The sequence below is a fragment of the Sinocyclocheilus anshuiensis genome, unplaced genomic scaffold, assembly GCF_001515605.1.
Source record: "Sinocyclocheilus anshuiensis isolate Anshui unplaced genomic scaffold, SAMN03320099.WGS_v1.1 scaffold522, whole genome shotgun sequence".
Taxonomy (NCBI): Eukaryota; Metazoa; Chordata; class Actinopteri; order Cypriniformes; family Cyprinidae; genus Sinocyclocheilus; species Sinocyclocheilus anshuiensis.
In genome coordinates, this window is record NW_015544185.1 from 1,107,675 (window position 1) to 1,132,575 (window position 24,901).

Sequence of the window (24,901 nt, forward strand, 5' to 3'; positions counted from 1 at the left end):
CCCCTTCATCAATTCAACCATTCAAAAAGAATCAAAGTCCTCAGATGAGCTCTGCTGTTGGAGTAAAGCAGCTCTTATAGCATGATTCCACTCTTCTTTCTCACAGCTCTGCTGCTTTGGCCTGACACAGTTCATGGTAAGATCAATATTTTGATACATTAAATATTGTGTTTTAAGGTGAATTGTTTTTAGACAGCCTAATTGTTTAGACTCCCCAAACAGCCAACAAACATAAGTTACTCCATTCACCATGTTTCTGCTCAAACACCATAAGTACTATAATAAAACTATGGGTAGTATTATCCACCACTGTCATAAAACTAATTTACAGACGGAATCTGAAAGTTCCCTAATCTTAAAGATCCTATAATAATTAATTATTACTTTACAAGGAATTACAATTGATATTTTGGCCGAAACAATGGTATGTTTTTAAAGAACAGACTAGGTTGAGTTAAACAAAGTTCACAGTAAAAAAAATAAAATGCTTATAGAGAGATGTATTGCACTTTCTTGATATTTGAGTAACTCTTACAAACATTCAATGTGAAAACATGGAATTACCATGGTAAATTAATATGATTCAGTGCCGTGGTAACTTAGTGGACTTACACAGTATTCTTGTCGCATTTTATGTTATCAATGGCCTTTTTCATCATGTGTACAGGTACATATTCATATAGATGTTTAATGAATTCAGACATAAGCATGTGTGTACAGCTGTGAACTGGTTTCTGTGCCAGTTTCTGTGTACTGTGTAGTTATTTGGGCATCACTTCATGAGCATGCCATGCCACTGGGAATTTTGTGGAACAGATGTAGTTTACAAATCCAAAGGTCATGTGTGTTTAAGCCCCTCTGACACACACACACACACAGAGCGAGAGAGAGAGAAGGAACATTACAACATTTTAAGTTGGCACAAAGAGTTTGTCTGATTCACTAACAACATGCCAAAAAAGGTTACATGTTTTATAGACTGTGGCATGTTTTTGAACATGCACTGTAACAATGATTTCATTTTATTTTAAACAACATTGTTTTCATCTAATATCATTCATCTAATTCATTTATTTTTGGTTTTGGGAGTTTCAACTTGATTTTCTTTATTACTAAATAAATCCAAAGTGGTAAAATGACTAGTGCATCTTTCTGATGTGTTTTCACAGCATTTCGCAGCGCACTGAATGATTTCCAGCGATCCGAGGGGAGAGAGTTGGTTCTGAAATCCTGGAACGTCAACCGTCCGACTGAACTTCCGGGAATCACTTTGGAGGATTGTGCTAAACGCTGCACAGAGAGTCCAGAATGCAGGTCTCACATCCCTACTTTCCTTTCCCAGCATGCATTGCATGTATCAGCTCTGTACCCAAAACATCATTCTCACTATGTAGTTTAATGTTTTAAAAAAGAAAAAAAAAATCTAAATGGCCTTTTCCCACAAATAATTTCATTTGTTTAGCATTTATTTCCTTACTTTGTCTGTAAATGTGAAAAAGAAATATATTATTAAGTATACTTATTACCAAAATATGTACTTTTAAAATAATATACTTAAGTTCAAACTAAATGTAATGTTTTCGGCCACTTCATTTCATGTTATTTAAATGAAAATATATTATTTATTATGTTAATAATTATACATTTATTTTAAATGCAGTTAGCTGAACTTCGCTTTTTTTTTGACCCACTTAAGTAGGGCTTTAATATATCTTTATATGTAATTTCATAATTACTTCTATTGTCTTTTGCAATTTTGTACAATGTTAACCTTAAATATAATATCAAATAACACACTACTGTTAAAATTATAATCAAATACTTCACTTGTGCTTAATATGTTAGTCAACACATCAAAATAAGTGTACATCCTTAAAGCATGGCAAAGTTTATTAAAACAGAATGATTTAAAATGCAGCACTTTTAATTTGGCATTGTTACAAACTGCACTTTCTAAAAGTGTACTTAAGTGTGTTAAAAAACAGTCATGAAACGGTCTGTCTTTAAGTACACTTAAATGGCCTTTTATTTCATTAATATTATATTATCTGCAAGTACATCTTTTTTAAAATACTTTAAAAATATACCGTTAAGATTTAAAGCACACTTCAAGTACACATTGAATGCACTTAAGCACACTTCTTTTAAACAAGGGAATGCAATATGTATTTTTGATGTGTTTTTGAACTTTCCAGAGCTTTCAATTATGAGTTTCGTCCGTCTTTGGTGTGTAAACATCTGCCTTGGGTGGGCGACAGAGACAATGCAGACGTCAAGAGAAACGTGAACTGTGACCTTTATGAGATGAAAGGTGACAAATAGATTCTCAAAAGTATTAGACAGTTTGAAAGATTATAAGGAGATGTACTATGTCATCAGTCATTAAAAACCCATATCGCTTAACCACCACTTATGATATAAGTGCCTCTGTGTCAAATGTTCTGCTGTACTCAGTCTATGTAAGGAAGTGCATTGTGGGTAAAGGAGAAGACTATCGAGGGAAAGTGTCGACGACTAAGAGTGGACGAACATGTCAACAGTGGTGGTCCAAATTCCCTCATGATCACAGGTATGAGATTAGACATAGCATACAGTATGTTGCATAAACTTTATGTAAACTATATTTGTATGTGAAATATGTTTTTTAATTATTATTAATTGTAACATAGCAGTACCTACTAAATTCTTACAATGGCCCGTAAAGGTATTTGGACACTTTTGTTTGGGGCAGTCATGGCTTAATGGTTAGAAAGTCAGACTTGTGACCCAAAGGTTGCAGGTTCGAGTCTTAGGTGGGGGGAGTGAATGACCAGCGCTGTCTTCCACCCTCAGTACCACAACTGCTCTCCGGACTCCGGTTGTATGTTCACAGTGTGTGTTCACTACTCACTGCAGAGCACAAATTCCGAGTATGGGACACCATACTTTTTTTTTTTAAAAACAACCTTTTTTTTTAAAACTGTCTGAATGTAAATGCATTTGATACAAAATATAAAATCAAGTTGCATCTGCAAACACACATTTTTTCCCGTTGGAATAGCATGCACTGATAAATCATGCACAAAAAGATCAAGTAAAGAGGGTCATTTTTATGTTGTCCAAATCCACTGTGCGTGGTTAACAAAAGCAAATATATTAGTAGTTTTTGTTAAACATGATGTGATTGTATTTAACATGCCATTTAAAAGTTTGGAATTGGTAAGATGTGTTTGAAGGAAATCAAAATATTCTCACCCAGGCTGCTTTTATTTGATCAGAAATATTATTCAAATTAAAAAAAATAACTTTTCTATTGTAATATATTTTCAAATGTAATTTATTCCTGTGATGCGAAGCTGAATTTTCAGCATCATTACTCCAGTCTTCAGTGTCACATGATCTTCAGAAATCATTCTAATATGCTGATTTGCTGCTCAAGAAACATTTCTGGTTATTATCAATGTTGAAAACAGTTGCGCTGCTTCAAATTTTTGTAAAAACCGTAATGCATTTTTTCAGGATTCTTTGAATAGAAAGTTGAAAATGTACTGTCACTTTTAATCAATTTAATGCATCCTTGCTGAATAAACAGTAGTGAATATATATTTTACTCTAAGATCCTTTTAATGACTGAATGTGCAACTGCGATATTAGAATGATGTCACCACTGTTTGGAATAGATGGACTCCGTCTGCTACTAATGGCCTGGAGCTGAACTATTGCCGTAATCCGGACGGCGACCCCATTGGAACCTGGTGTTACACCACTGACCCTGAACGCAGATATGAGAGCTGCGACATTCCCCAGTGCAAAGATGGTAGGGCCAGTTACACGTTTGCATTGTGGTTTTACTTTCATAAGCATGTTCTGAGCAGATGTTTGTGTATGTTTCTCCATTAGAGGTGTGCATCACCTGTAATGGAGAAGACTACAGAGGTCAGGTGGATCACACAGTGAGCGGTAAAGAGTGTCAGAGATGGGACCAACAGTATCCGCATCAACACATCTATCAGCCAGAGAAGTAAATATGACATAACCATGTACCACAGAACTAAAGTCACACTTAATAATGTGGGAATATAATTGCACTGGATATTGGAATATCAAAGCAAGTTTCTGTATCTGCGCTCAATTGCTGCAGGAGCTATTCTCAGAGCTTTTTGGCAATGAATTTTAATCATCTAGTATTGCTGTGATTTTTAGTTGATGGTGATATAATAATGTAAAATAACTTCATATCTGATGTTTGTGAAACCAGGTATCCTGATAAAAGTTTAGATGATAATTATTGCCGTAACCCGGATGCGTCTCCGGTGCCCTGGTGCTACACCACTGACCCGACGATGGAGAGAGAGAGCTGTGATATACGCAAGTGCCGTGAGTATTTCTGCTCCTTACAACAAGGATACATATTTCATTTCATGGTATTTTAGTTTTTTTTTTTTTTCTTGTGTTTATTTTAAATGTTTTAGGTTTCTGGTAATTGTATGACTTTTGTTATTCACTTTGTTCTCTCCATGAAGATAGACTTACTTATGACAAGGTGTTAAAAAATAATAAATAAATGAATTAATTTTATACTTTTACAAGACTCCAAAACTAATCAGGCACTGGTGAAACAACTATACTATAGTAAAATATTAGCAATGCATATGTTGCTTGCATAAAAATAGCACACAGCTATTTTTGAATGTTCATCATAGAATAAACATGCATTTTATGACTCATGTTATTTTAGTATAAAGATACTATTGTAGTTTTTATTAATATTTTCAATATTTTTTTTAATTTTCCAGTTTCATTTGAATTTTAGTTAAAGTTTCAGTAATTTGCTGCATGTATTTGTCATTTTATCTCTATAGTTTTTGTTGAGGAATGGGGAAGTCGTGGCCTAATGGTTAGAGAGTCGGACTCATAACCCAAAGGTTGTGGGTTCGAGTCTCGTACCGGCAGGGATTGTAGGCGGGGGGAGTGAATGTACAGCGCTCTCTCCCACTTTCAATACCACGACTGAGATGCCCTTGAGCAAGGGCACCGAACCCCCAACTGCTCCCTGGGCACCGCAGCATAAATGGCTGCCCACTGCTCCGGGTGTGTGTTCACGGTGTGTGTGTGTTCACTGCTGTGTGTGTGCACTTTGGATGGGTAAATGCAGAGCACTAATTCCTAGTATGGGTCACCATACTTGGCCACATGTCACTTCACTTTCACTTTTCATTTTTATTTCAGTTTTTATTACCTTGTTTTTGTTTAGTACATCAATTCAAACTAAATTAAAATTAGAAATGTTTCCTTGGCAACTACCTGAAATAATTATACAATTATTATATTTTGATATTATATTTGAGTTAACATTTTATTTTAAGCAAGGAAAGTGCTTATGGTTTTAGTTTTAGTTTATTTTCCAATTAAAAATCCCCAAATTCTTGAAACAAGATGCTTAAGAAGCAGCACTGCATTAAATATCAATACTTGTTTCCATAGTGTCTTGAATACAAGTGATTTTTTTTTTTTTTTTATCTTTTCTTATAGCATTTCTGAAACATTATTTTAAAATCTAAATGATAGAGATACATAGCAGAGATTAAACTGAAGAAAAAAGAAAGAAAAAAAAAGTCCTAAGTCAATTCTTGATGCAATGTCAACGTTAAAATGCTGGCACGACACTAATAACCTTTAACAGTCATTTGCATTCTGTTAGCAGTGCATGAATTTCAATCTCCATGCAAATCATTTGGATTCTTATTCATTCATTCTGTTTAAAGGACACAGATCTTTATCTTCCTGGGGACACTGCTGCCTGTCATTTCCAATCGCATCAGTGCTGTTCAAAGAGACAACTATATAAACGAAAGTCAGAAACACGCATATGGAGTTCTGTTTGAGAGCACAACATTAATAGCAGTTTATTGCATTGGGTTCACAAGTCGGACGACAGTATTATTCTTTATGAATATGCAATGATTGATCCGTCAGGAGCACATGTGTGACATTCACACAGTTGAGTTTATAATATAAACGGTACTAAAGTAGAGTTGCTGAAATCTGTTATTTTCTGTCATTTACAGACGATTGGACAACAAATTACTGCATCTGTCCAATATACAGCCAACTAGTTACAACTCTACATCAGTGAGTGAGATCTCTTTAGTACATGAATTTCTTCCTCTTTAAATCGCCTTCTTTCTTTCCATCCTATAGCTGAGTCTCCTAAGCGCCGTTTTCGCTCCAGCTACACCACTAATTGTTTTCGGGGTCGTGGAGAGGATTACAAGGGCAAAGTCAATGAAACGACCTCTGGTATCCCCTGTCAGCGCTGGGACGCCCAGAAACCACATGAACACCCATTTTTCCCCAAAACCTATGAGTGCAAGTGAGTTAAAGGAATACTTTGCCAAAAATGAAAATGAGCTGAAAAAATACTCACCCTCAGGCCATGGATCCTCTGAAGTGAATGGGTGCCATCAGAATGAGAGTCCAAACACATTATGGAGTCGTATTTTGGCTAGAAGCAATAGTTTAAACATCATAATGATGGATTTATTGCTTACAAACACGCAGCTTTTCGCTTCACAAGACGTTAATTGATGGACTGGAGTGGTGTGGATTACTTGTGTATTATTGTGATGTTTTTATCAGCTGTTTGGACTCTCATTCTGACGGCACCCATTCACTGCAGAGGATCCATTGGTGAGCAAGTGATGTGATGCTACATTTCTACAAATCTGTTCTGAGGAAGAAACAAACTTCATCAAAACAGTATAAACTGGTTGATTGTGACTCTTTATCCTTCTCTTTCTTTCCTCTTTCCACCTTTAGGGGTCTGGAGGAGAACTACTGCCGTAACCCGGACGGTTCAGAGGCGCCCTGGTGTTTCACGTCTCTCTCTGAGATGAGGACGGCTCTCTGTCTGCAGATCAAACGCTGTGCTGATGACATTGAGGCTGAAGGTACAGTTGGTACCCGCTAGTGATTAAAAACATCAACTACAGTTTAATTTCTAAAGACATTTTGGCTGTGCTTTGTCTTTGTGGGAAGAGAAAAATCTTCATGACAAATCAATGCACACTTCATATGTACTTAATATGCATACTGTGTATACAGTACCATTCAAAATTTGGGGTCAGTAAGATTTATTTTTGAAAGGAAATAATACTTTTATTAATTATAACATTTATAATGTTACAAAACATTTCTATTTGAAATAAATGCTGTTCTTTTGAACTTTCTATTTATCAAGGAATACTGAAGAAAAATGTATCACTGTTTCCACAAAAATATGAAGTATTATAGTAATAGCACAACTGTTTTCAGCACTGATAATAATGAGAAATGTTTCATGAGCAACAAATCAGCATATTAGAATGATTCCTGAAGGATCACGTGACACTGAAGACTGGAGTAATGATGCTGAAAATACAGCTTTGCATCACAGAAATAAATATTCAAATAGAAAACAGTTATTTAAAATTGTAATAATATTTAACCATTTTACTGTATTTTTTATCAAATCAATGCAGCCTTGGTGAGCAGAAGACTTCCTTCAAAAGCTTAAAAAAAAAATCTTACTAACCCCAATTTTTTGAATGGCAGTGTGAATAACCAGGTTTTCTTCTCCTTAAACTAGATTGCTATAATGAAATCGGCAAAAACTATCGGGGTGTTGTCCGCAAGACACGTAAAGGTATTCTCTGCCAGAAATGGAGTGTCAATACACCTCACAAAACCAAGTAAGAATAAAATTCCATTTAAAGTTGGTCTAACGTATAAATTCGAGGTCATTTATGCACATCTATTTACAGGATAAACCCCAAAACACACCCAGAGGCCAACCTGACCGACAACTACTGCAGGAACCCTGACGGAGACCATCACGGGCCCTGGTGCTACACCACTGACTCCAAGACTGAGTTTGACTACTGTGCCATCAAGCAGTGTGGTGAAGCATCAATGTCTATAGACGCTCTTTTCAATCTCATTCAGTCATGTCTGCTCTTTTATCTTCTAATAACCAGGCTCTCACAGAATCTGTGCACTTTTTTGCAACTTTTTCAATTTTTTTGTGTGAAAATGAGCAGAAGATTAAATATAGTGAAACATGCTGAATGTAGCAGAAAAGTCCAAATTAGCTATTTTTTCATCGTTATGAGAATTTATATCAATAATAGTTTATTAATAATTATAGCAATAATAAATAGTTAATAATACTAATTAAATAATTTGCAATATTTTTTTATAAATTATTAATGGTAATATATTTAAAATAAATATTGTTAGTTAATTAATTCATTAATTAAACTATTTTTTTTGTTCTTCTTTATGTTGTTATAGCTGGAGAGAAAGTGCCAATTATTGGGCCAACAGGTAAGTCAGAAACAATATACAGTGTCCAGTACAGACTTTGATATGTATGATTGTGCTTCTAACTTGCCCTTCACTGTGTGTAAAAAGCGGAGGTTGTGTTTAACGAGTGTGGGAAGCGGGATGACCGGACTGTGAAGAGCAGGTTAAGAATAGTGGGCGGCACACCTGGAAACTCTCCCTGGACCGTCAGCCTTCGAGACCGGTTAGTCTTACTATAAACTGTCCCAAATTATGTCACTTTATGGAAGTGAAATTGGTCTGCAAACAGTGTTTCTTGTTGACAAATATATTTGTGGCCACTACATGTCTTCTCAGGAAAGGAAATCACTTCTGTGGAGGTTCTCTGGTCAATTCCAAATGGGTGATCAGCACTAAACAATGCTTCTCATCTTGGTAACTCAGTGTTCTTCAGTAATTAATGTTCAGAGTTGGACAGCAGGGGCGTTTTATTAAATATGCACGTGCTTGTTGGTGATTTTATGCAGTTATGTGGACCTCACGGGATATAGTACAATGATGGGCACCTTGTTCCGTGATCCAAAGGAAGGCGAACCAGACAGACAAACTATTTCTCTCACCAAGATCGTCTGTGGTCCTTCTGAATCCCACCTGGTCATGCTTCAGCTAGAAACGTACTTCATACTAAACACAAACACAGCTATTTACAACATGCTTTGGTTTTACAGTCTTAAAAACAAAGAAAGGGGTTTTCAGTGCCATAGAATAGCTATTTTTGGTTCCTCAAATAACCTTTTAGTCAACAGTTCTTAAAGGGATAGTTCACCCAAAAATGAAAATTACCCCAAGATTTACTCACCCTCAAGTGAGTAACCATCCTAGGTGTGTATGACCTTCTTCTTTCAGATGAATACAATTGGAGTTATATTAAAAATGTCCTGGCTCTTTCAAGCTTTATAATGGCAGTGAATGGCGGTTTATATTTTGAAGCAAAATAAAGTGCATCCATCATCATAAAAAGTGCTCCACACAGCTCCGGGGGGTTAATAAAGGCCTTCTGAAGCGAATTGATGCGTTTTTGTAAAATAAATATCCATATTTAAAACTTTATAAACAGTAATTGTTATACTCATGTTCACGAGAGAGTGGCGTCCAGCGGATGACGTAGGCGTAGCGTAAGCTCCGGTGAGAATATGCTAGTCTCGCGAGAACCAAGTTTTGTTTACAGCAAAGGAAAACCAGTCTCCTCTTGGCTTATATCAAAATCTTCCGACATTTTTCTTTACAAATCCCTTGTTTTGTACTTCTAATTCCTGACCGGTGCTTCCACGCTCGTCACTTCTCACCGGAGCTTACGCTAAGCCTACGTCCTACGTCATCCGCTGGAACGCCACTCTCTTGTGAACGAGAGCATAACAATTAGCGGAAGCTAGAGATTATGGTTTATAAAGTTTTAAATGTGAATATTTTTCGTACATAAACACATCGCTTCGCTTCAGAAGACCTTTATTCACCCCCCCCGGAGCCGTGTGGAGCACTTTTTTGTGATTGATGTATGCACTTTATTAGACTTCTATTGGACTATTGAATATCAACACCCATTCACTGCCATTATAAAGCTTGAAAGAGCCAGGACATTTTTTAATATAACTCTGATTGTATTCGTCTGAAAGAAGAAAGTCATATACTCCTAGGATGGCTTGAAGGTGAGTAAATCGTGGGGTAATTTTCATTTTTGGGTGAACTACCCCTTTAAATTAACCTTTTTTTTCTTAATGTGAAGAACATTCAAAAAATCTAAAGAACATTTTACACTATAAAGAACCTTTGAAATGTTCCATGGATGTTACAAATTCTTCATCAACCATCAATGTCAATAAACAACCTTTATTTTTAAGACTGTACAACCTTTTTTGGAAGGCATTCTTTAAAGTGTCTTGACTCCAAATTCACCCTCTAATAAACATATCTGGCTCTTCTCCTGCAGTCCTGCCCAGTTTAATGAGCGCGTGTCTCAAATATGTCTTCCTCCTGAGCGCTACATCGTTCCAGATGGAACCATCTGTGAAATCGCTGGTTGGGGAGAAACAAAAGGTGAAACTCTAGTCTGTTTAGCTATAATACCTCCTGTTATACACTACTGTTTAAAAGTTAGGGTTCAGAATGATTTTCTTTTTTAAAAATATGAATGCTTTTATTCAGCAAAGATGCATTAAGTTGATCAAAAGTGACAGTAAAGACATTTATATTGTTGCTAAAGATTTCAATTTATAATTAATAATTTAACAATAATAATTAATTTAATTAATTTAATTTTTAATTTCAAATAAATACTGTTCTTTCGAACTTTCTGTTCATGAAAGAATCTTGAAGAAAATGTATCATGGTTTCCAGCAGCACAACTACTGTATATATACTATTGATAAGAAGAAGAAATTATTCTAGAGCAGCAAATCAGCATATTTGAATGATTTCTGAAGGATCATGTGACACTGAAGACTGGAGTAATGATGCTGAAAATTCAGTTTTGCGTCACAGGAATAAATTACAATTTTAAATATATTCAAATAGAAAACAGTTCATTTAAATTGTAATAATATTTCACAATATTACTGTATTTTTGATCAGCCTCGTCTTGTTGCACTTCTCTGCAGTTCTGTCTGTACAAGTTGAATATAGCACATTAATTACATCATATATAACTGGATATGATGTATTCATTTTGTGCATCATTTGTCATGCAGGTTAGATGTAAAAGATGTTTTGTCCTCTTTCGCTTCCCATCACTGATCCTCTCTGCTTCTCTCTCTCAGGAAAGGGGGATGAGACTGTACTGAATGTGGCTCAGATGCCTGTACTGAGCAATAAAGACTGTAACCCGTATTTCAAGGGCCATGTCCGTGAGAATGAGATGTGCACCATGCCCTTCGTGGCCGGAGTTGGTGCCTGTGAGGTACAGATGTGACAACTGTTTTGTTCTCCGCTTTTACACATTTTAACACCATGGATAATTGGATATGGATAATTTGAAAACAAATATGAGTTTATGTGACTGGTGATACTAGTGATTCTGGTTACATGTGTGTACTGACCACTGTTTTTCTGTATGTTCTGACATAAAAAAGCAATGCTAAATTCAAATAATTAAATGCAAGTGACTTTATAATCAGTCATAGTCAATAAATAAGCTTTTAAAAAGAAGGAAAAACGCATTCCATTTATTGATGAGGTCAAAGGCTTTGTGTTCAGTCATACTTTATGCTGTATTTATACACTATAAAAAAAAGGACATTTTACAAAAAAAAAAAAAGGTGTCTTTCTACTTTAAAATTTCATTTTCTTTAAGATTTAATCTTTTAATTTTAAGGATTTTTGAATGCTAAACAATTTTGGTGGTTTCATCCAGTTTTTGGTAGGAAATTAGATTTAATCTTTTCATTTTAAAGACTGTGTTAAATTTTTTAATAAAATATATATATTTTTTTAATTTTAAGGATTTTTGTATGATAATTTTGTTTGGTTTCATCCATCTTTTCATGGAAAGTTTTATTTAATCATTTAATTTTAAGGATTTTTGTATGATAATTTTGTTTGGTTTCATCCATCTTTTCATGGAAAGTTTTATTTAATCATTTAATTTTAAGGATTTTTGTATGATAATTTTGTTTGGTTTCATCCATCTTTTCATGGAAAATTTTATTTAATCATTTCATTTTAAGAATTTTTGTATGATAAATAATTTTGGCTGGTTTCATCCATCTTTTGGTAGAAAATTAGATTTATTTTTTTTATTATTATTTTAAGGATTTTTGCATGATAAACACATTTTAGATTGATTTCATTCATCTTTAGATAGAAAATTAGATTAAATCTTTAATTTGTAATTTTTTTTTAGTTTCTAAAGTTTTTTTAAGATAAACAATTTTGTGTAAAATAGTGTGTAAAATCTGGCTCCTTAAGTAAAACAAGAGAACCACTGATCCAGACATTGCTTAGCTTGCAAAAAGCTTGCAAAATGTGTATGAAGCGTTAAAAGCTTCAAACATTTCCTTTCAATGCGTTTGTGCAGCTGCATGAGTTTTAAGTTCTGCTTTTGCAATAGATGTAAGTGAGGATTGTGAAATGAGTAAGACGTGCTCGATGCAGGTGCGCTGTAACGTTCTTCTTTTTCGCTCTTCCAGAGAGACTACGGCGGCCCTCTGGCCTGTCAGAACAGCGACTGTTGGGTCCTAGAAGGAGTGATCATACCAATGCGCCGCTGTGGACACGCCGGCCAACCAAACATCTTCATCCGTGTGTCTTTTTATGTGGATTGGATCAAGAAGGTCATGGAGATGACCTGATGACAGAACAACTCATATCATAACACACAACATCTTTTACCAGACGTTTCATACTGCTCAATCTTCTATATGCTAAAATATAAATATATTAGGTAGACGGAATGTAATATACGTAAAAATACTGTGTTTTATAAGATTATGTATGCTTTTTTGTATCATTCTGAATTTGGGGTTTAATTTACATAATATGTATGCTTTCATTTGTGGAACATAGATATACAGGTGCACATATATTTACACTAAAACTGAATATAGATTTTATTATGAATAAAATATTCAAAATTCTGTTTTTACTCTCCAATCATCTTCTAATATGTCCTATATATACATATATATAACATCATCTAAAACATGGTAGTACCATAGTTTACTGCATATATATATATATCTCGTGGGGATAGTATCATGGTACTATGGTTTTTTGGACATGAACCATGGTATTCTTAGACATACCATATAAATACAATGGTACATGATTTTAAGTGCCATGATATATTAAAATCATCCATCACTGAAGCTAATTCATAGTCATACCATGGTACTTTTTCTAGTGGTTTCTCATTCTTCTGCCAATGACTAATTTTGTTTTCTTGAAATACTTAAGGATACGAAAAAATCCCTGATTACTCATTCCTTTACGTTTTTACTAATATTTATGGTCGTTTCACTGAGGCAGCAGATATAATAATAACCTAGTAAACCTAGGCTTGAGACAAACCTGATGACAGGTTTATGTGATTGCTAACTCGTCGTGTTGTCAGTTGTTTAGCACCTATCTTTTAAATAAGTGTACATGGGCGTCATTCATGACTCTATGTACTATGTACTTTCTATGCGACGCCACAGACTGTACAAACCACCAAGTTAACCAATCAGAATAGCCGCCTAAGCGGCAAGAAAACGCAACGCGTAGAATTAGAACGCGCAACCTGACGTCAGCATCCACCGACCAATCGGATACCTTCGGGTTGCGGCGTCGCGCTCGCTTGCAGCGTTGTTAAAAAGGAAGCGATGGAGACGGACGTCAAGACGCCATTACTAACAGCAACAGAAGAACTGCAGAGGCAAGAAGACGAGCAAAAATGAGGCGTGGCGTGCTTCAGTTCGGCAGATCTGAGAGAATGATTGACGTGAGGATCTGGCGTAAAAGGAGGCGGGGCGAGCAATGATGCAAATCATGTTATGTTGATGTAGATTCTCGCGGTCTCAGCACACGCGAAGCCGCTGCTCCAGCTGATCGAGAAGTGCTGAGGACAACGTAAGCCAGGTAAAGTGGTCTACCCGAGATATTTACAATTTATGACATTGTTTTTTAATTACAAATCAATTTAGTTTATGCTACAGTTGTCTTGTTATTGGTTGGTTGTTTGTTTGTTTGTTTTTATTTTATTTAAAAGGGACAATACATATTAATTAACATGAGTAAACAAGTCTACTATGTAAATGTGCCAGATTTAGTCATTCAGGCTAATTTTCATCTGCAGTCCCTGAAAGAGAAATCTGATATTAGTACTGAAAGAGAAATCTGATGTTAATCAGTATCTGGATATCGCAGGTTAGTTTTTGATATCGCATGTTGCATGTTTGAAAAATACAATTTCGACAAGTATTATTTTTGGTACTTTTTTATAGTAGAAAATAAAAAATAATTAAATACAAATGTAAAAATCATGACAGTACCCTGTTATTTTTGAAAGTACCCTGTAGTACCATATAAATACCATGGTACGTAATGTTTCAGTACTATGGTATATACTGATACTATCACTGTACCATGGGACCGCTACAGTACATTTTGCTAGAAATAAGGTATTTTATAATACTTATATATATATATATATATATATAGCATGGTATACCAAAATATACCATACCATATTGATATACCATGGTATTTACAATAATACTAAAGAATCACCATGTGGTATGTCCAAAACTGTTCTGCCATGGTATCTTTTCCACAAAAACATGGTAATGCCATCGTACTTGTAGTTACTTTTAGTTATTTGAGCTCTGTTGTTGTGTTTATTACTTGTCATTTTTCTCTTCTTTGGCCGCTGAGGTTGTTGTTGTAGTGTCTTTAATCAAATGTTGCCTCTGCCTGTTTAAATGTTGCTAGGGCTGTGTTTACATCCTCAGGACACCACAAAGCGTGCTCGTTACGCACTGTAGTTCACGACCGCCAGCTACATTTTTCTGTAGGTCTGAACGTATGTGAAGAATGTGGGCTGTCGTAATTAATTGCCCACCATATGGAAAAAGTTCCTGTGGAAACCAAATGGAAAAAGTGGGAAAAACCACTAAAAAACACACTGAGTAGCTCGTGCGCCATTTCCCGCCATTCCAGACATTTTATTTTATAATTTTATAATTTTATTTTTGTTGTGTTCACTTCATTGTAATTAGATATATACTGTAGTACAGATTTTTTTGTCTCATGATATTTACATAACACTCTGTGGTACTTCCAAGAATGGTACATTACTATGGTACATTTGGATACTTATTTTGTTGGTGCTGCCTGCTACATAAAGTACTTTATTCCCACAAAATATACGTGCAAAACCCCTGTTTTTTGTAATCTACCATAATGGGAATGAAGTATCTTACGTTGACTTTTAAATACCATTGCAAATGAATATGCTAATCAAACAGTACAATAGTATTGCCGCATGTAAAGCTTATTCGGTCTACTTATTAGGAGCCACTGAGACAGTTTATGGTGTAGAGCGGTTAGTTATATATGCATGAGAGGAACATGGAAAGTTATGTTTCATGTGAATAGATGCCATTGAACAGGCTCCTAGAAGATCCTTCTCTGCCAGCAGGGGTTAAATAAGCTGTCACTGATGAAATTCATGTGTATGTACATTCACGGCCACTAAATTACCTATCATATGAACATGCAGCATTAGGTCTGAAGAGTCTGCATTGAATACTTGTTCCACTTTTAGACACTAGAAATTATATAGCCTCATGACAATTCAATTTCATATTCTCACACGCCAGGTTGTTACTGTTAAAATTATGACTAACATCTGTGTCATTGTAGGAATGAGATGATGTCAGAGCAGCAGTGACTGTTGAAGATGTGAAGTTAATTATGAGAAAGATTTCTGGTCATATATAAGAAATATATAAGACTGATGAGGACTTTATGCAAGTTGAGGTGTGATTTATGTTGAGTTAAACCTCTCACGCCTCAAACCGCAGTGGTTTTTAATCAGCTTAACTGTTTTTAAGTTAGCAAGTAGTTGCATGTTTTCATCTTTAGATGCATTCATATGCAAAAAGTATATATAGTAAAATATGTATGCATAATTGAGATTAAACTGAAATTGACCTACATACAGTAGCTGTGCTGGTTTCATGACTTTCGTATCACTCCTCGCTCTCTTTTCTCTCACATAATAAAATTATATAATTTTAAATCAATATTTCTTATCTATTTGGTAAGTAGCCATGTTCTAAGTAGGATAATGTACAGTCAGCTGGTCATTATCGCAAAATAAAGAGCACGTTGTTGGATTTTACGCTGATGTAAAGCTCTTTCTTTTCCAGATCCATCTCGTTGAGATTGTGTGTATCCATGCATGTTTGAAGAGGTTTGGGATCAGAATGGATGTGGAGGAGACTGGAGCAGGTCAGATGGAGGCAGCGGCCGCAGAGGAAGAGGTACCAGCTCCCAAACGCGGGAGAGGACGACCTCGCAAACAACCACAGGTCAGAGAGACACAATGATGGATGGATGGATGGATGGATGGATGGATGGATAGATAGATAGATATGGATGGATAGATAGATAGATATAGATGGGTGGATGGATGGATGGATGGATAGATAGATAGATAGATAAGATTTTTTTAGAAAAGCTGATATAAATTAAATAAAACCAAGTGAACTGAATCCCTCAGGAGCCTGTTGAAACCTCTGCTCCCAGGAGGCCGAGAGGAAGGCCGAGAGGCAGTAAAAATAAAGGCCAGCGGGTCACAGCCAAAGTAAGAGAACTTACTGGAGAGCACTTAAACTTAAGCTGAATGATTCTTGTTCAGATATACAACATGCTCTCTCATTCCTTCATCTGTTGTTGGATGTAGGTAGAGCAACCTAGAGTACGGAGACCTCGAGGTAGACCAAGAAAATGGGTGAGAATCACACACACTTTCCTTTAATCTCTGCCGCATGGTTAAATGAGCATCTGATGAACTCAAATATAAAAGAGATTGCATGCAATAAAAATACATTTAAATGTATTAAAACATATATGACCTGAAAATTGTAATAAATGAGTGGTTTCTGCAGCTTAGCATTTGTAATTTGTCTGGTCTAGTACATTATGTCTTCATTGTTCATTACTCTTTCAAAAGAGTAAACAAAATCCCTTTTTCTATTTTATAACCCTTTTAAATATGGAATCAAACGTTACCCTATGTACTTGATTGGATATACCTGGCTTTATTGTTAAGTGCATATTATGCCAAAAAGAAGTCTTAATTTTTCTTGCTTTGCTGTTTTTGTGTTGAGCTGGAGAGAGGGAAATCAAAACAAGTGGCAAGATGTTTCTGAGCCATAGCAATTTTAAAAGGTAGAAATGTCTTCTTTTTCCTCTCACATTCTTTGTCTCTTTAATTTATAGCCTCAGAAGACCATTCATCAGGAAGAACAGCAGGTAAAAAAAAACATATAACATTTTAATAAATCCATATAATTTCCAGTATACACTTTTATCATTTCCAGTGTCAAAATATGTTTTAAAAATATTTTTAAATGAATAAATATCATTTCCAGCATCATTACTCCAGTCTTCAGTGTCACATGGTCCTTCAGAAATCATTCTAATATGCTGATCTGTTATTATTATCAAGGTTGAAACCGAGTTGTGATGCTTCATATTTTTGTGGAAACTGTGATTAAAAAATTTCAGGACTCTTTGATGAATAGAAAGTTCAAAAGAACAGCATTTATTTGAAGTAGACATCTTTTGTAACATTATAAATGTCTTAGCTGTCACTGTTGATCAATTTAATGCATCCTTGCTAAATAAAAGTAGAAAAAAAAAACGTAAGCCCTTACAATTAGTACTCACTTTATAAATATACAACCGTTTTCATCGAAATGTTTTTCACTCATTTAAACTGACTCGACTTAATAATGAAACCCGATTAGTCGAGTCGATTATTTTCATTATCGATCATATGGATTAGTTGTTTGCAACCCATAATGAACAAAATGAATAGTTCTACATGAGAATTGTCTCATTCCGTTAAAAACTAAACCTGATAAGCATGTCAATCAGTGACTGTCAAGAGTTGCAGATTTGAAACGGGCGATGTGTTCAGAAACCGTGCAAAACTCCCCGTTACTCATATAGTCCTCAGGTTAGCACCGAGATAAATGACTCGGTGTGTTTAAGGGAAATCCAGCACAGCTCCTTACATTTCTTGGTTTCCTGTTCCAACTGTCATGATTCTCAGGTCATGCACGCACATCTACATACACACACATTCCTCATGTGTTCTTTCCTCTCCACCCAGCCTCATCCTGCGGTTCAAGGGATGGAGTCAACAGAGGAGCCCCCCATTCAGACTCTGCCCACTGAGCTACCATCGCAGGAGAGTGACTAAAACTACCTCAGTGTTGACTTTGATACTACGTCAGGGGTAAATCTCAATGCCTCCATGTACACTGTAAAGAGTGAATATGTGCCAGTGCTCAAATTGCGCCCAAAATTGAGGACTCGCTTTGTGCCCTGGGCAAGATCAGACTACATTTGTCAAAAGTGACCCTAAAATCTGTATACTTCCATCACAAGTCTTTATGGTGAACACCTGTCTGCAAGTTGTACTGCCATTTTAAGAACTGAAAATAATGTCTTCTCTTTATTATGTGGATTCTTAATGTAACGGTTTACCCAAAAATGAAAAATTAGCTGAAAATGTACTCATCCTCAGGTCTTCCAAGATGTAGATGAGTTTGTTTCTTCATCAGAAGAGTCCAAACAGCTGATAAAAAAACATCACAATAATCCACAAGTAATCCACACCACTCCAGTCCATCAGTTAACATCTTGTGAAGTGAAAAGCTGCATGTTTGTAAGAAACAAATCCATCATTATGATGTTTTAACTTTAAACTGTCGCTTCTGGCAAAAAGATGAGTCCATAATCCACAATAACGCTTCCTCCAGTGGAAAAGTTCATCTTCTGTTGTCTTCTCGCATCAAAATACAATAACATATTTGTTTAGATCTGTTTTGGACTGTTTTTTATGCTTGTAAGCGGTGACGTTAAAATGCCTCAATTATGGATTTGCTTCTTACAAACATGCAGCTTTTGGCTTCACAAGACATTAATTGATGGACTGGATTGGTGTGGATTACTTGTGGATTATAGTGATGTTTTTATCAGCTGTTTGGACTCTCATTCTGACGGCACCCATTCACTGCAGAGGATCCACTTGTTAGCAAGAGATATAATGCTACATTTCTCCAAATCTGTTCTGATGAAGAAACAAACTCATCTACATCTTGGATGTCCTGAAGGTGTGTAAATGTTCAGATAATTTTCATTTTTGGGTAAACTATTCCTTTAAAGTCAACTAGAAATAAAATTTGAACTTAAAACACTTTTATTGTGCATAATTTGACGGCCAGACTTAATGTTCCAGATGTTGGGATTACAAAGAAATTAAAAAATCCAAAGATAATAACATTTAGAAACTGTAATATGGATCACCGTGTATGGATGATGCCTGGTTATATTAGGTTTATTTAATCTTCTCAGGATTCTGGAAACATTATATTGCCAAAGCTTGAAATGTACTCCTCAATCAAATGTTGCAACTTTTTAAATGATTGATTTTAATGTATAATGTTCTTTTTCTTGTTTTATTTTAATGTTTACAATGGAAAGAACAGATTCAAACGTGTCTGTTTACACCAAATGAGAATAATGACTTTATTAATTATGTAAAACAACAATCATTATAATTCACAACATGATGATGGTGAAATTCAGTACCTCAATGATTTTGTTTGCTCGTTCTAGACAATGGATGATTTGTCATTTGTTTTTAAATGCATATGTGACCCTGGACCACAAAACCAGTCTGTTTTTTAAAATTGAGATTTATACATCGTCTGAAAGCTGAATAAATAAGCTTTCCATTGATGAATCTGGAATCTGAGGGTGCAACAAAATCTAAATATTGAGAAAATCGCCTTTAAAGTTGTCCAAATTAAGTTCTTAGCAATGCGTTACTAATCAAAAATTAAGTTTTAATATATTTACAGTAGGAAATTTACAAAAGAACTTAATGGAACATGATCTTTACTTAATATCCTAATGATTTTTGGCATAAAAGAAAAATCGATAATTTTGGCCCATACAATGTATTTTTGGCTATTGCTACAAATATACCCCAGCAACTTAAGACTGCTTTTGTGCTCCAGGGTCACATATATTGTCAATGGCCAGTCTCTGGAACAGGATAACATTTTTGGCACTATATTTTCATAATTAGTATATATATATATTTTTTTTTTTAATCATCCAGTCTAATTTTTACTGCTATGAATTGTCATTGCGCTGGTATGCGGATGATGTTTACAACATGACTGATGTTTAAAGCTTCTCCTATTGTCAATACAGTTGTGTTGTGTTAAATATTACAGTTCAGATAAAGTAGATGCATTTAAAAACAGGTATAATGGTACCAAAATATTGTTCAAAAAAGATCCTTTTTCTGATCAGGAAGTTTTTGATGTGAAGTCAATCGAGCAATGTTCAAATACATCATGGTATATAGTGTCAGCTAAGTCGTTTACGTATTAAAACATTTGACGATGTGCCTCAGGTAACATACCTCTTTTTTATATCTTTCAAAGGCCAGTAATGCTTTTTATGCAGCTGTATGTCAGTGAATAAAGTTCCTGTTTGAGACACGTTTACGTGATCCATCAGTTATTGTCTTTATTGCATTTATCCAAAACGATTCCCTAGTTTTCAAGAACACACCTGCACATAGTGTAAATATCCTTTTTATTATGTCCTTCATAGTCATAAAAGTTAAAAATGTCTTTAAAATGATCCGCCGCTGGTTTGTGGTGCACAGAGAATTTTTACATTTTGCTATTTCATCTACACAACCACACAGACAGACATGCACGCGCACACACACACACACACACAGGAAAATAAAAATAATGTATGTAGATTCACAGGCTCTGTGACAGAACTTTTGTGTTTCACTGTTCAATGATCGGAAAAAGTGAGTTCATGTCACTTGGAAGATCTTTATAATACTGTCTCTGAAATGGCTGACTGATGTCATGTCTGACACACTTCATCACAATTTAAATGAAACAAATGTAACTTTAAAGCTAAAAATTCTATTCTCAGGGTAAGTTCACGTACTTCCTTTAAGTAAGCACATCAGTTCACAGAACCCTCTTCAGCTGTGTATAAATAATAAATCACGTAGTTCTCTCATTCACCAAACTAACTAAGACTAGTGTCCTTAAAATGTGTAATGTCTTATTTGTCACTGTACACTGTAAAAATATTCTCATCATTGTTTATTTGTTGCAACAATTTCTGTCATTTGCACTCAGAGATTCTGGGTTTATGTTCTTTGTCATAATTAAATTCAAAGTGGTCAAAAAAATGCAATGATCTTAAAGGAATAGGAGGTGAATGGGTGCCGTGAGAATAAGAGTCCAAACAGCTGATAAAAACATCACAATAATCAACAAGTAATTTAAAATATGAATCCTCCATAATATTGCTTTCTCCGGTGAAAAACTCATCTCGTCTGAATCAGGTGGGAAAAATATGCATAGATCATGCACCATTTACAAGCCAAAACAGTTGTAAACTAATATGTGAGTGGGGATAGGGGATGGACTTTTTCACTGGATGAAGTGTTATTATGGATTATGGACTCATATTTTGGCTAAGAGTGACGGTTTAAAGTTAAAACGCCTTGATGGATTTGTTTATTGTGATGTTTTTATCAGGTGTTTGGACTCTCATTCTGACGGCACCCATTCACTGCAGAGGATCCATTGGTGAGTAAGTGATGACATTTTCAATTACTCCAAATCTGTTCCCATGAAAAACAAACTCTACATCTTGGATGGCCTGAGGGTGAGTCAAGTTTCAGCTTATTTTTCATTTTGGAGTGAAATATTCCTTTAACACTTCGGGCTGTAACTTTGGCTTAAGAAATGAATAACTACAAAAGCAGCAATTAACCCAATGTTTTACATTAGATTTTTTTAGTGTATTATATCGTACCAAAAGTTCATGCAAATATTCCTGAATCCCAGTGTCCAGTTTTCTGTGTCCCCTTCTTCCTGTGCAGCATGTGAGTGTCGTCATGCATTAATGGCATCAGCCACGTCAGTGAAAACAAGTCGACTGGGTTTCTGAGTTGTTCCCTGTCTTGTGGTCAGTGTCTGTGGCGGGAAAGAGAGAGTGAAAGTAAGTAAACAATACAGGATATTGACGGTTATAGAATATAAATAATACAAATGTAAATCTAGTTCTACAATGAAACATTGCACAAATATGAATTAGCGAAATAAAATGAATTCTGGTATGTTGACCGTATGAGAATGAGACGAATGAGGCTACTAGTGCCAGAACACAAATGGAGGAGAGTTTAAATGTGGATGATGAGAGGCGGACAAAGTACTCAACTCCATTACTTGAGTGAAAGTACAGATTCTGCTTGTCAAATATTACTCCATTACAAGTAAAAGTTGTAAAGACAGATTTTTACTTAAGTAAAAGTACAGAAGTACTTGCTTTTAAAAGTACTTAAGTACCAAAAGTAAATTTACTCAAGTAAATGTACTTAGTTACTGTCCGCCTCTGAGTATTAGTGATATTAAATGAATGTGTGGTAATGACACATTTACAGTAATTAATACTTTACCACAAATAACAAAGCACACAACCTGGTGTCAGAACTTAAGAGAGATGAGAATGGTAGAAATCGAAATTAAGAAAAAACATTCCAAAATGTATGGCATAAATTATTTTGAGAGACTCACCATGCTGTCTTAGTTTTGTAATAAATTCCATAAAAGTTTTATTTTATTAGAATTATATATTATAGAGTTGTGGTCAAAGTTTTACATATACTTTGCAGTATCTGCAAAATGTTAATTATTTGACCAGAATAAGAGGGATCATCATACAAAATGCATGTTATTTTTTTAAATACTGACCTGGATAAGATATTTGACATAAAAGTTACAACAGTTAGAAAACAGTTCAACTGCTCGCTGTTCTACAGAAAAATCCTTCAGGTCCCACAAAATCGATCAATCTATCTATCTACAAAAACAATAACCATTTTAGTTTAGAATCAGCAATGTATGCCCTAACATTTTTGTTTGTTTGTATGTCTTTGCCTTTGACCCGTGTGGTGGTGTTCTCTTACTTTGGAGTTTGGTCCTGCTGGGCTTCCGTCTCGTCCGTGGTCCAAGAGTTCCTGCTCTAGATCATCCTGTTCTTCAGCTGGATCAAAGTTATACATGGGCATCAGCTGGTGTCTCAGTTTCTCCAGCCTGTAGAAGAAAACCATCACAGCTTCATTAAGGACACTCTTCTATGTGGGAAACATCAGAGGGTTCCAAATAGACCCAAAAAGGGATTTCGGTCTTGCATTAAATATTCACTGAAGAACCTTTGATTTTTTTTAGACTGTAGTGGAGTGATACAGGAATGTGAAATGTCTTACCTTTTCTTTTTTCTGATGTACAGAAGCTGGCGAGGAGAAGAAAAATGTAAATGTAACTCAAAATCTGCGTGACTTTAAGTCAATTTCCACATCAAGACTCAATTTTGTCAGAAAAGAGAAAGTGTCATTTGAAATATAGCTACTTATATTAAACTTTTAGGAAAACTTTTCAAAAGATCAATACAATTGCATTAATGTTTTGAAAGAAGTCTCTTCTGCTCACCAAGGCTGCATTTATTTGATCGAAAATACAGTAAAAACGGTAATATTGTGAAATATAATTACAAATAAGTTTTCTATGTGAATATATTGTAAAATGTAATTTATTCCTGTGATGCGCAGCTGAATTTTCAGCATCATTACTCCAGTCTTCAGTGTCACATTATCCTTCAGAAATCATTCTAATATGCTGATCTTCTGCTCAAAAACATTTCTGATTATTATCAATCTTGAAAACAGTTGCGCTGCTTAGTATTTTGTGGAAACTGATACATTTTCTTTTAGGATTCTGTAATAAGTTCTGAATAATTGCATTTATTCGAAATCTTTTGTAACATTATAAAAGTGTTTACTGGCACTTTTGATCAATTTTATTTGACGTGTTTGTGTTGAGTAACAATGACAACATTTTGGGGTGTACCACGAAAACAGCCAGCCCAATGACTGTGATGATGCCAAAGGGCACGAGCACCATCCCCATCCCGGCGCCCTCCACCGACGCCACGGGCAGCTGTGTGGAGTTCAGGCTGGTCTCGTTGACGGACGTCATGACGGAGCGGAAGGTGGTCCTGAACGTCACGTTCTCCGGCTCAGTTCTGGGCTCTGCTGAACTTGTGAGAACGGGAGTGAAGGTGGTGAGGGAGAGAGTGGGGGCCGGGAACGGGGCCAGGGTTTGGGTGGAGGTCAGAGACATGCTTCTGCGTCACGGAGGCGAGCCGGGTGCGTTTTGAAGGCAACCCTACTGGGATTCAGTCCTCCTGCAGACCTCGGCCATGATTCTCCTGAACTCCTGTAAGAATCCTGTGAATGAACATTTGATGTTAGATACAATTTGGCTTCATTTTTAAACAAAGTGAGCTAACATGCTGACTACTAACCTACCGAAATAGGCAGCTAAGGGGTCTATTGAAAAGTGTATAATAACGGAATAAAATGAAAAAAAAAAAAAGTAAACATGGTAATAAAGTAAGTAGGGATGTAACGATTAACCGCGAGCCGGTTGAAAATCGATTTAAATATGTGACGATTCAAATCGGTTGAGATGCTAAACAAATCGCGATTCAATTAGGGGCAGGAGTTTATATGAATGTATGTCTGAGGGGAACTTACGGTCTTTTATTTTTTCTTTTCCTCTTGCCTCTGTATAATGCCTATTAATGTTCATAAGTGCAGCACTGCTTTGTTTACAGCGGAAACCAAGGAAACGCTTTAAGCGCCACCTGCTGGCAGAGAGTGAATCTGCGTCTCATTCAGCTCGTCTGCTGTTTCGGTTTCATGCAGATATTTTTT

The 24,901-nt window shown here is 35.5% G+C and overlaps 3 protein-coding genes across 8 annotated transcripts in view; 2 read left to right on the forward strand and 1 right to left on the reverse strand.

Moving 5' to 3' along the window:
• The first annotated feature begins 18 nt into the window (after positions 1–18).
• LOC107696461 (hepatocyte growth factor-like protein) lies at positions 19–12,905 on the forward strand. Of its 2 annotated transcripts, none has more exons than XM_016496803.1 (18): positions 19–136; positions 1,170–1,314; positions 2,196–2,311; positions 2,455–2,569; positions 3,660–3,796; positions 3,880–4,000; positions 4,238–4,356; positions 6,181–6,352; positions 6,799–6,929; positions 7,607–7,691; positions 7,782–7,918; positions 8,311–8,343; positions 8,431–8,545; positions 8,659–8,736; positions 8,829–8,975; positions 10,289–10,395; positions 11,115–11,254; positions 12,483–12,905. In XM_016496803.1, exons 1-18 carry the CDS (start codon positions 82–84, stop codon positions 12,642–12,644), a joined length of 2,115 nt encoding a protein of 704 aa, XP_016352289.1. In that variant the 5' UTR covers positions 19–81; the 3' UTR covers positions 12,645–12,905. The 2 variants fall into 2 exon arrangements, with proteins under 2 accessions (XP_016352289.1, XP_016352287.1); XM_016496801.1 differs by having other exon boundaries at positions 7,607–7,709; positions 12,483–12,902.
• A 740-nt stretch (positions 12,906–13,645) lies between these two features.
• Positions 13,646–21,697, forward strand: LOC107696422 (high mobility group protein HMGI-C-like). 3 transcript variants are annotated; one of them, XM_016496740.1, is made up of 7 exons: positions 13,646–13,911; positions 16,206–16,367; positions 16,559–16,642; positions 16,742–16,789; positions 17,281–17,313; positions 18,179–18,304; positions 21,660–21,697. In XM_016496740.1, exons 2-6 carry the CDS (start codon positions 16,263–16,265, stop codon positions 18,266–18,268), a joined length of 360 nt encoding a protein of 119 aa, XP_016352226.1. In that variant the 5' UTR covers positions 13,646–13,911; positions 16,206–16,262; the 3' UTR covers positions 18,269–18,304; positions 21,660–21,697. The 3 variants fall into 3 exon arrangements, with proteins under 3 accessions (XP_016352226.1, XP_016352225.1, XP_016352224.1); XM_016496739.1 differs by lacking the exon at positions 21,660–21,697 and adding an exon at positions 19,051–19,080; XM_016496738.1 differs by lacking the exon at positions 21,660–21,697 and having other exon boundaries at positions 18,179–18,597.
• An 86-nt stretch (positions 21,698–21,783) lies between these two features.
• The window catches only part of LOC107696462 (uncharacterized protein C3orf18 homolog), an 11,285-nt gene continuing 8,167 nt past the window's right edge, over positions 21,784–24,901 (reverse strand). For 2 of the 3 annotated variants that reach the window (XM_016496804.1, XM_016496805.1), the window contains exons 2-5: positions 24,033–24,412; positions 23,393–23,418; positions 23,093–23,219; positions 21,784–22,100 (exon numbers count right to left, since the gene is read on the reverse strand). In XM_016496804.1, the coding sequence (XP_016352290.1) occupies positions 22,020–22,100; positions 23,093–23,219; positions 23,393–23,418; positions 24,033–24,305 (507 nt within the window). In that variant the 5' untranslated portion in view covers positions 24,306–24,412 and the 3' untranslated portion in view covers positions 21,784–22,019. Of the gene's footprint in view, positions 22,101–22,582; positions 22,617–23,092; positions 23,220–23,392; positions 23,419–24,032; positions 24,413–24,901 lie in introns of all 3 variants that reach the window. The other variant, XM_016496806.1, reaches the window with a different exon arrangement.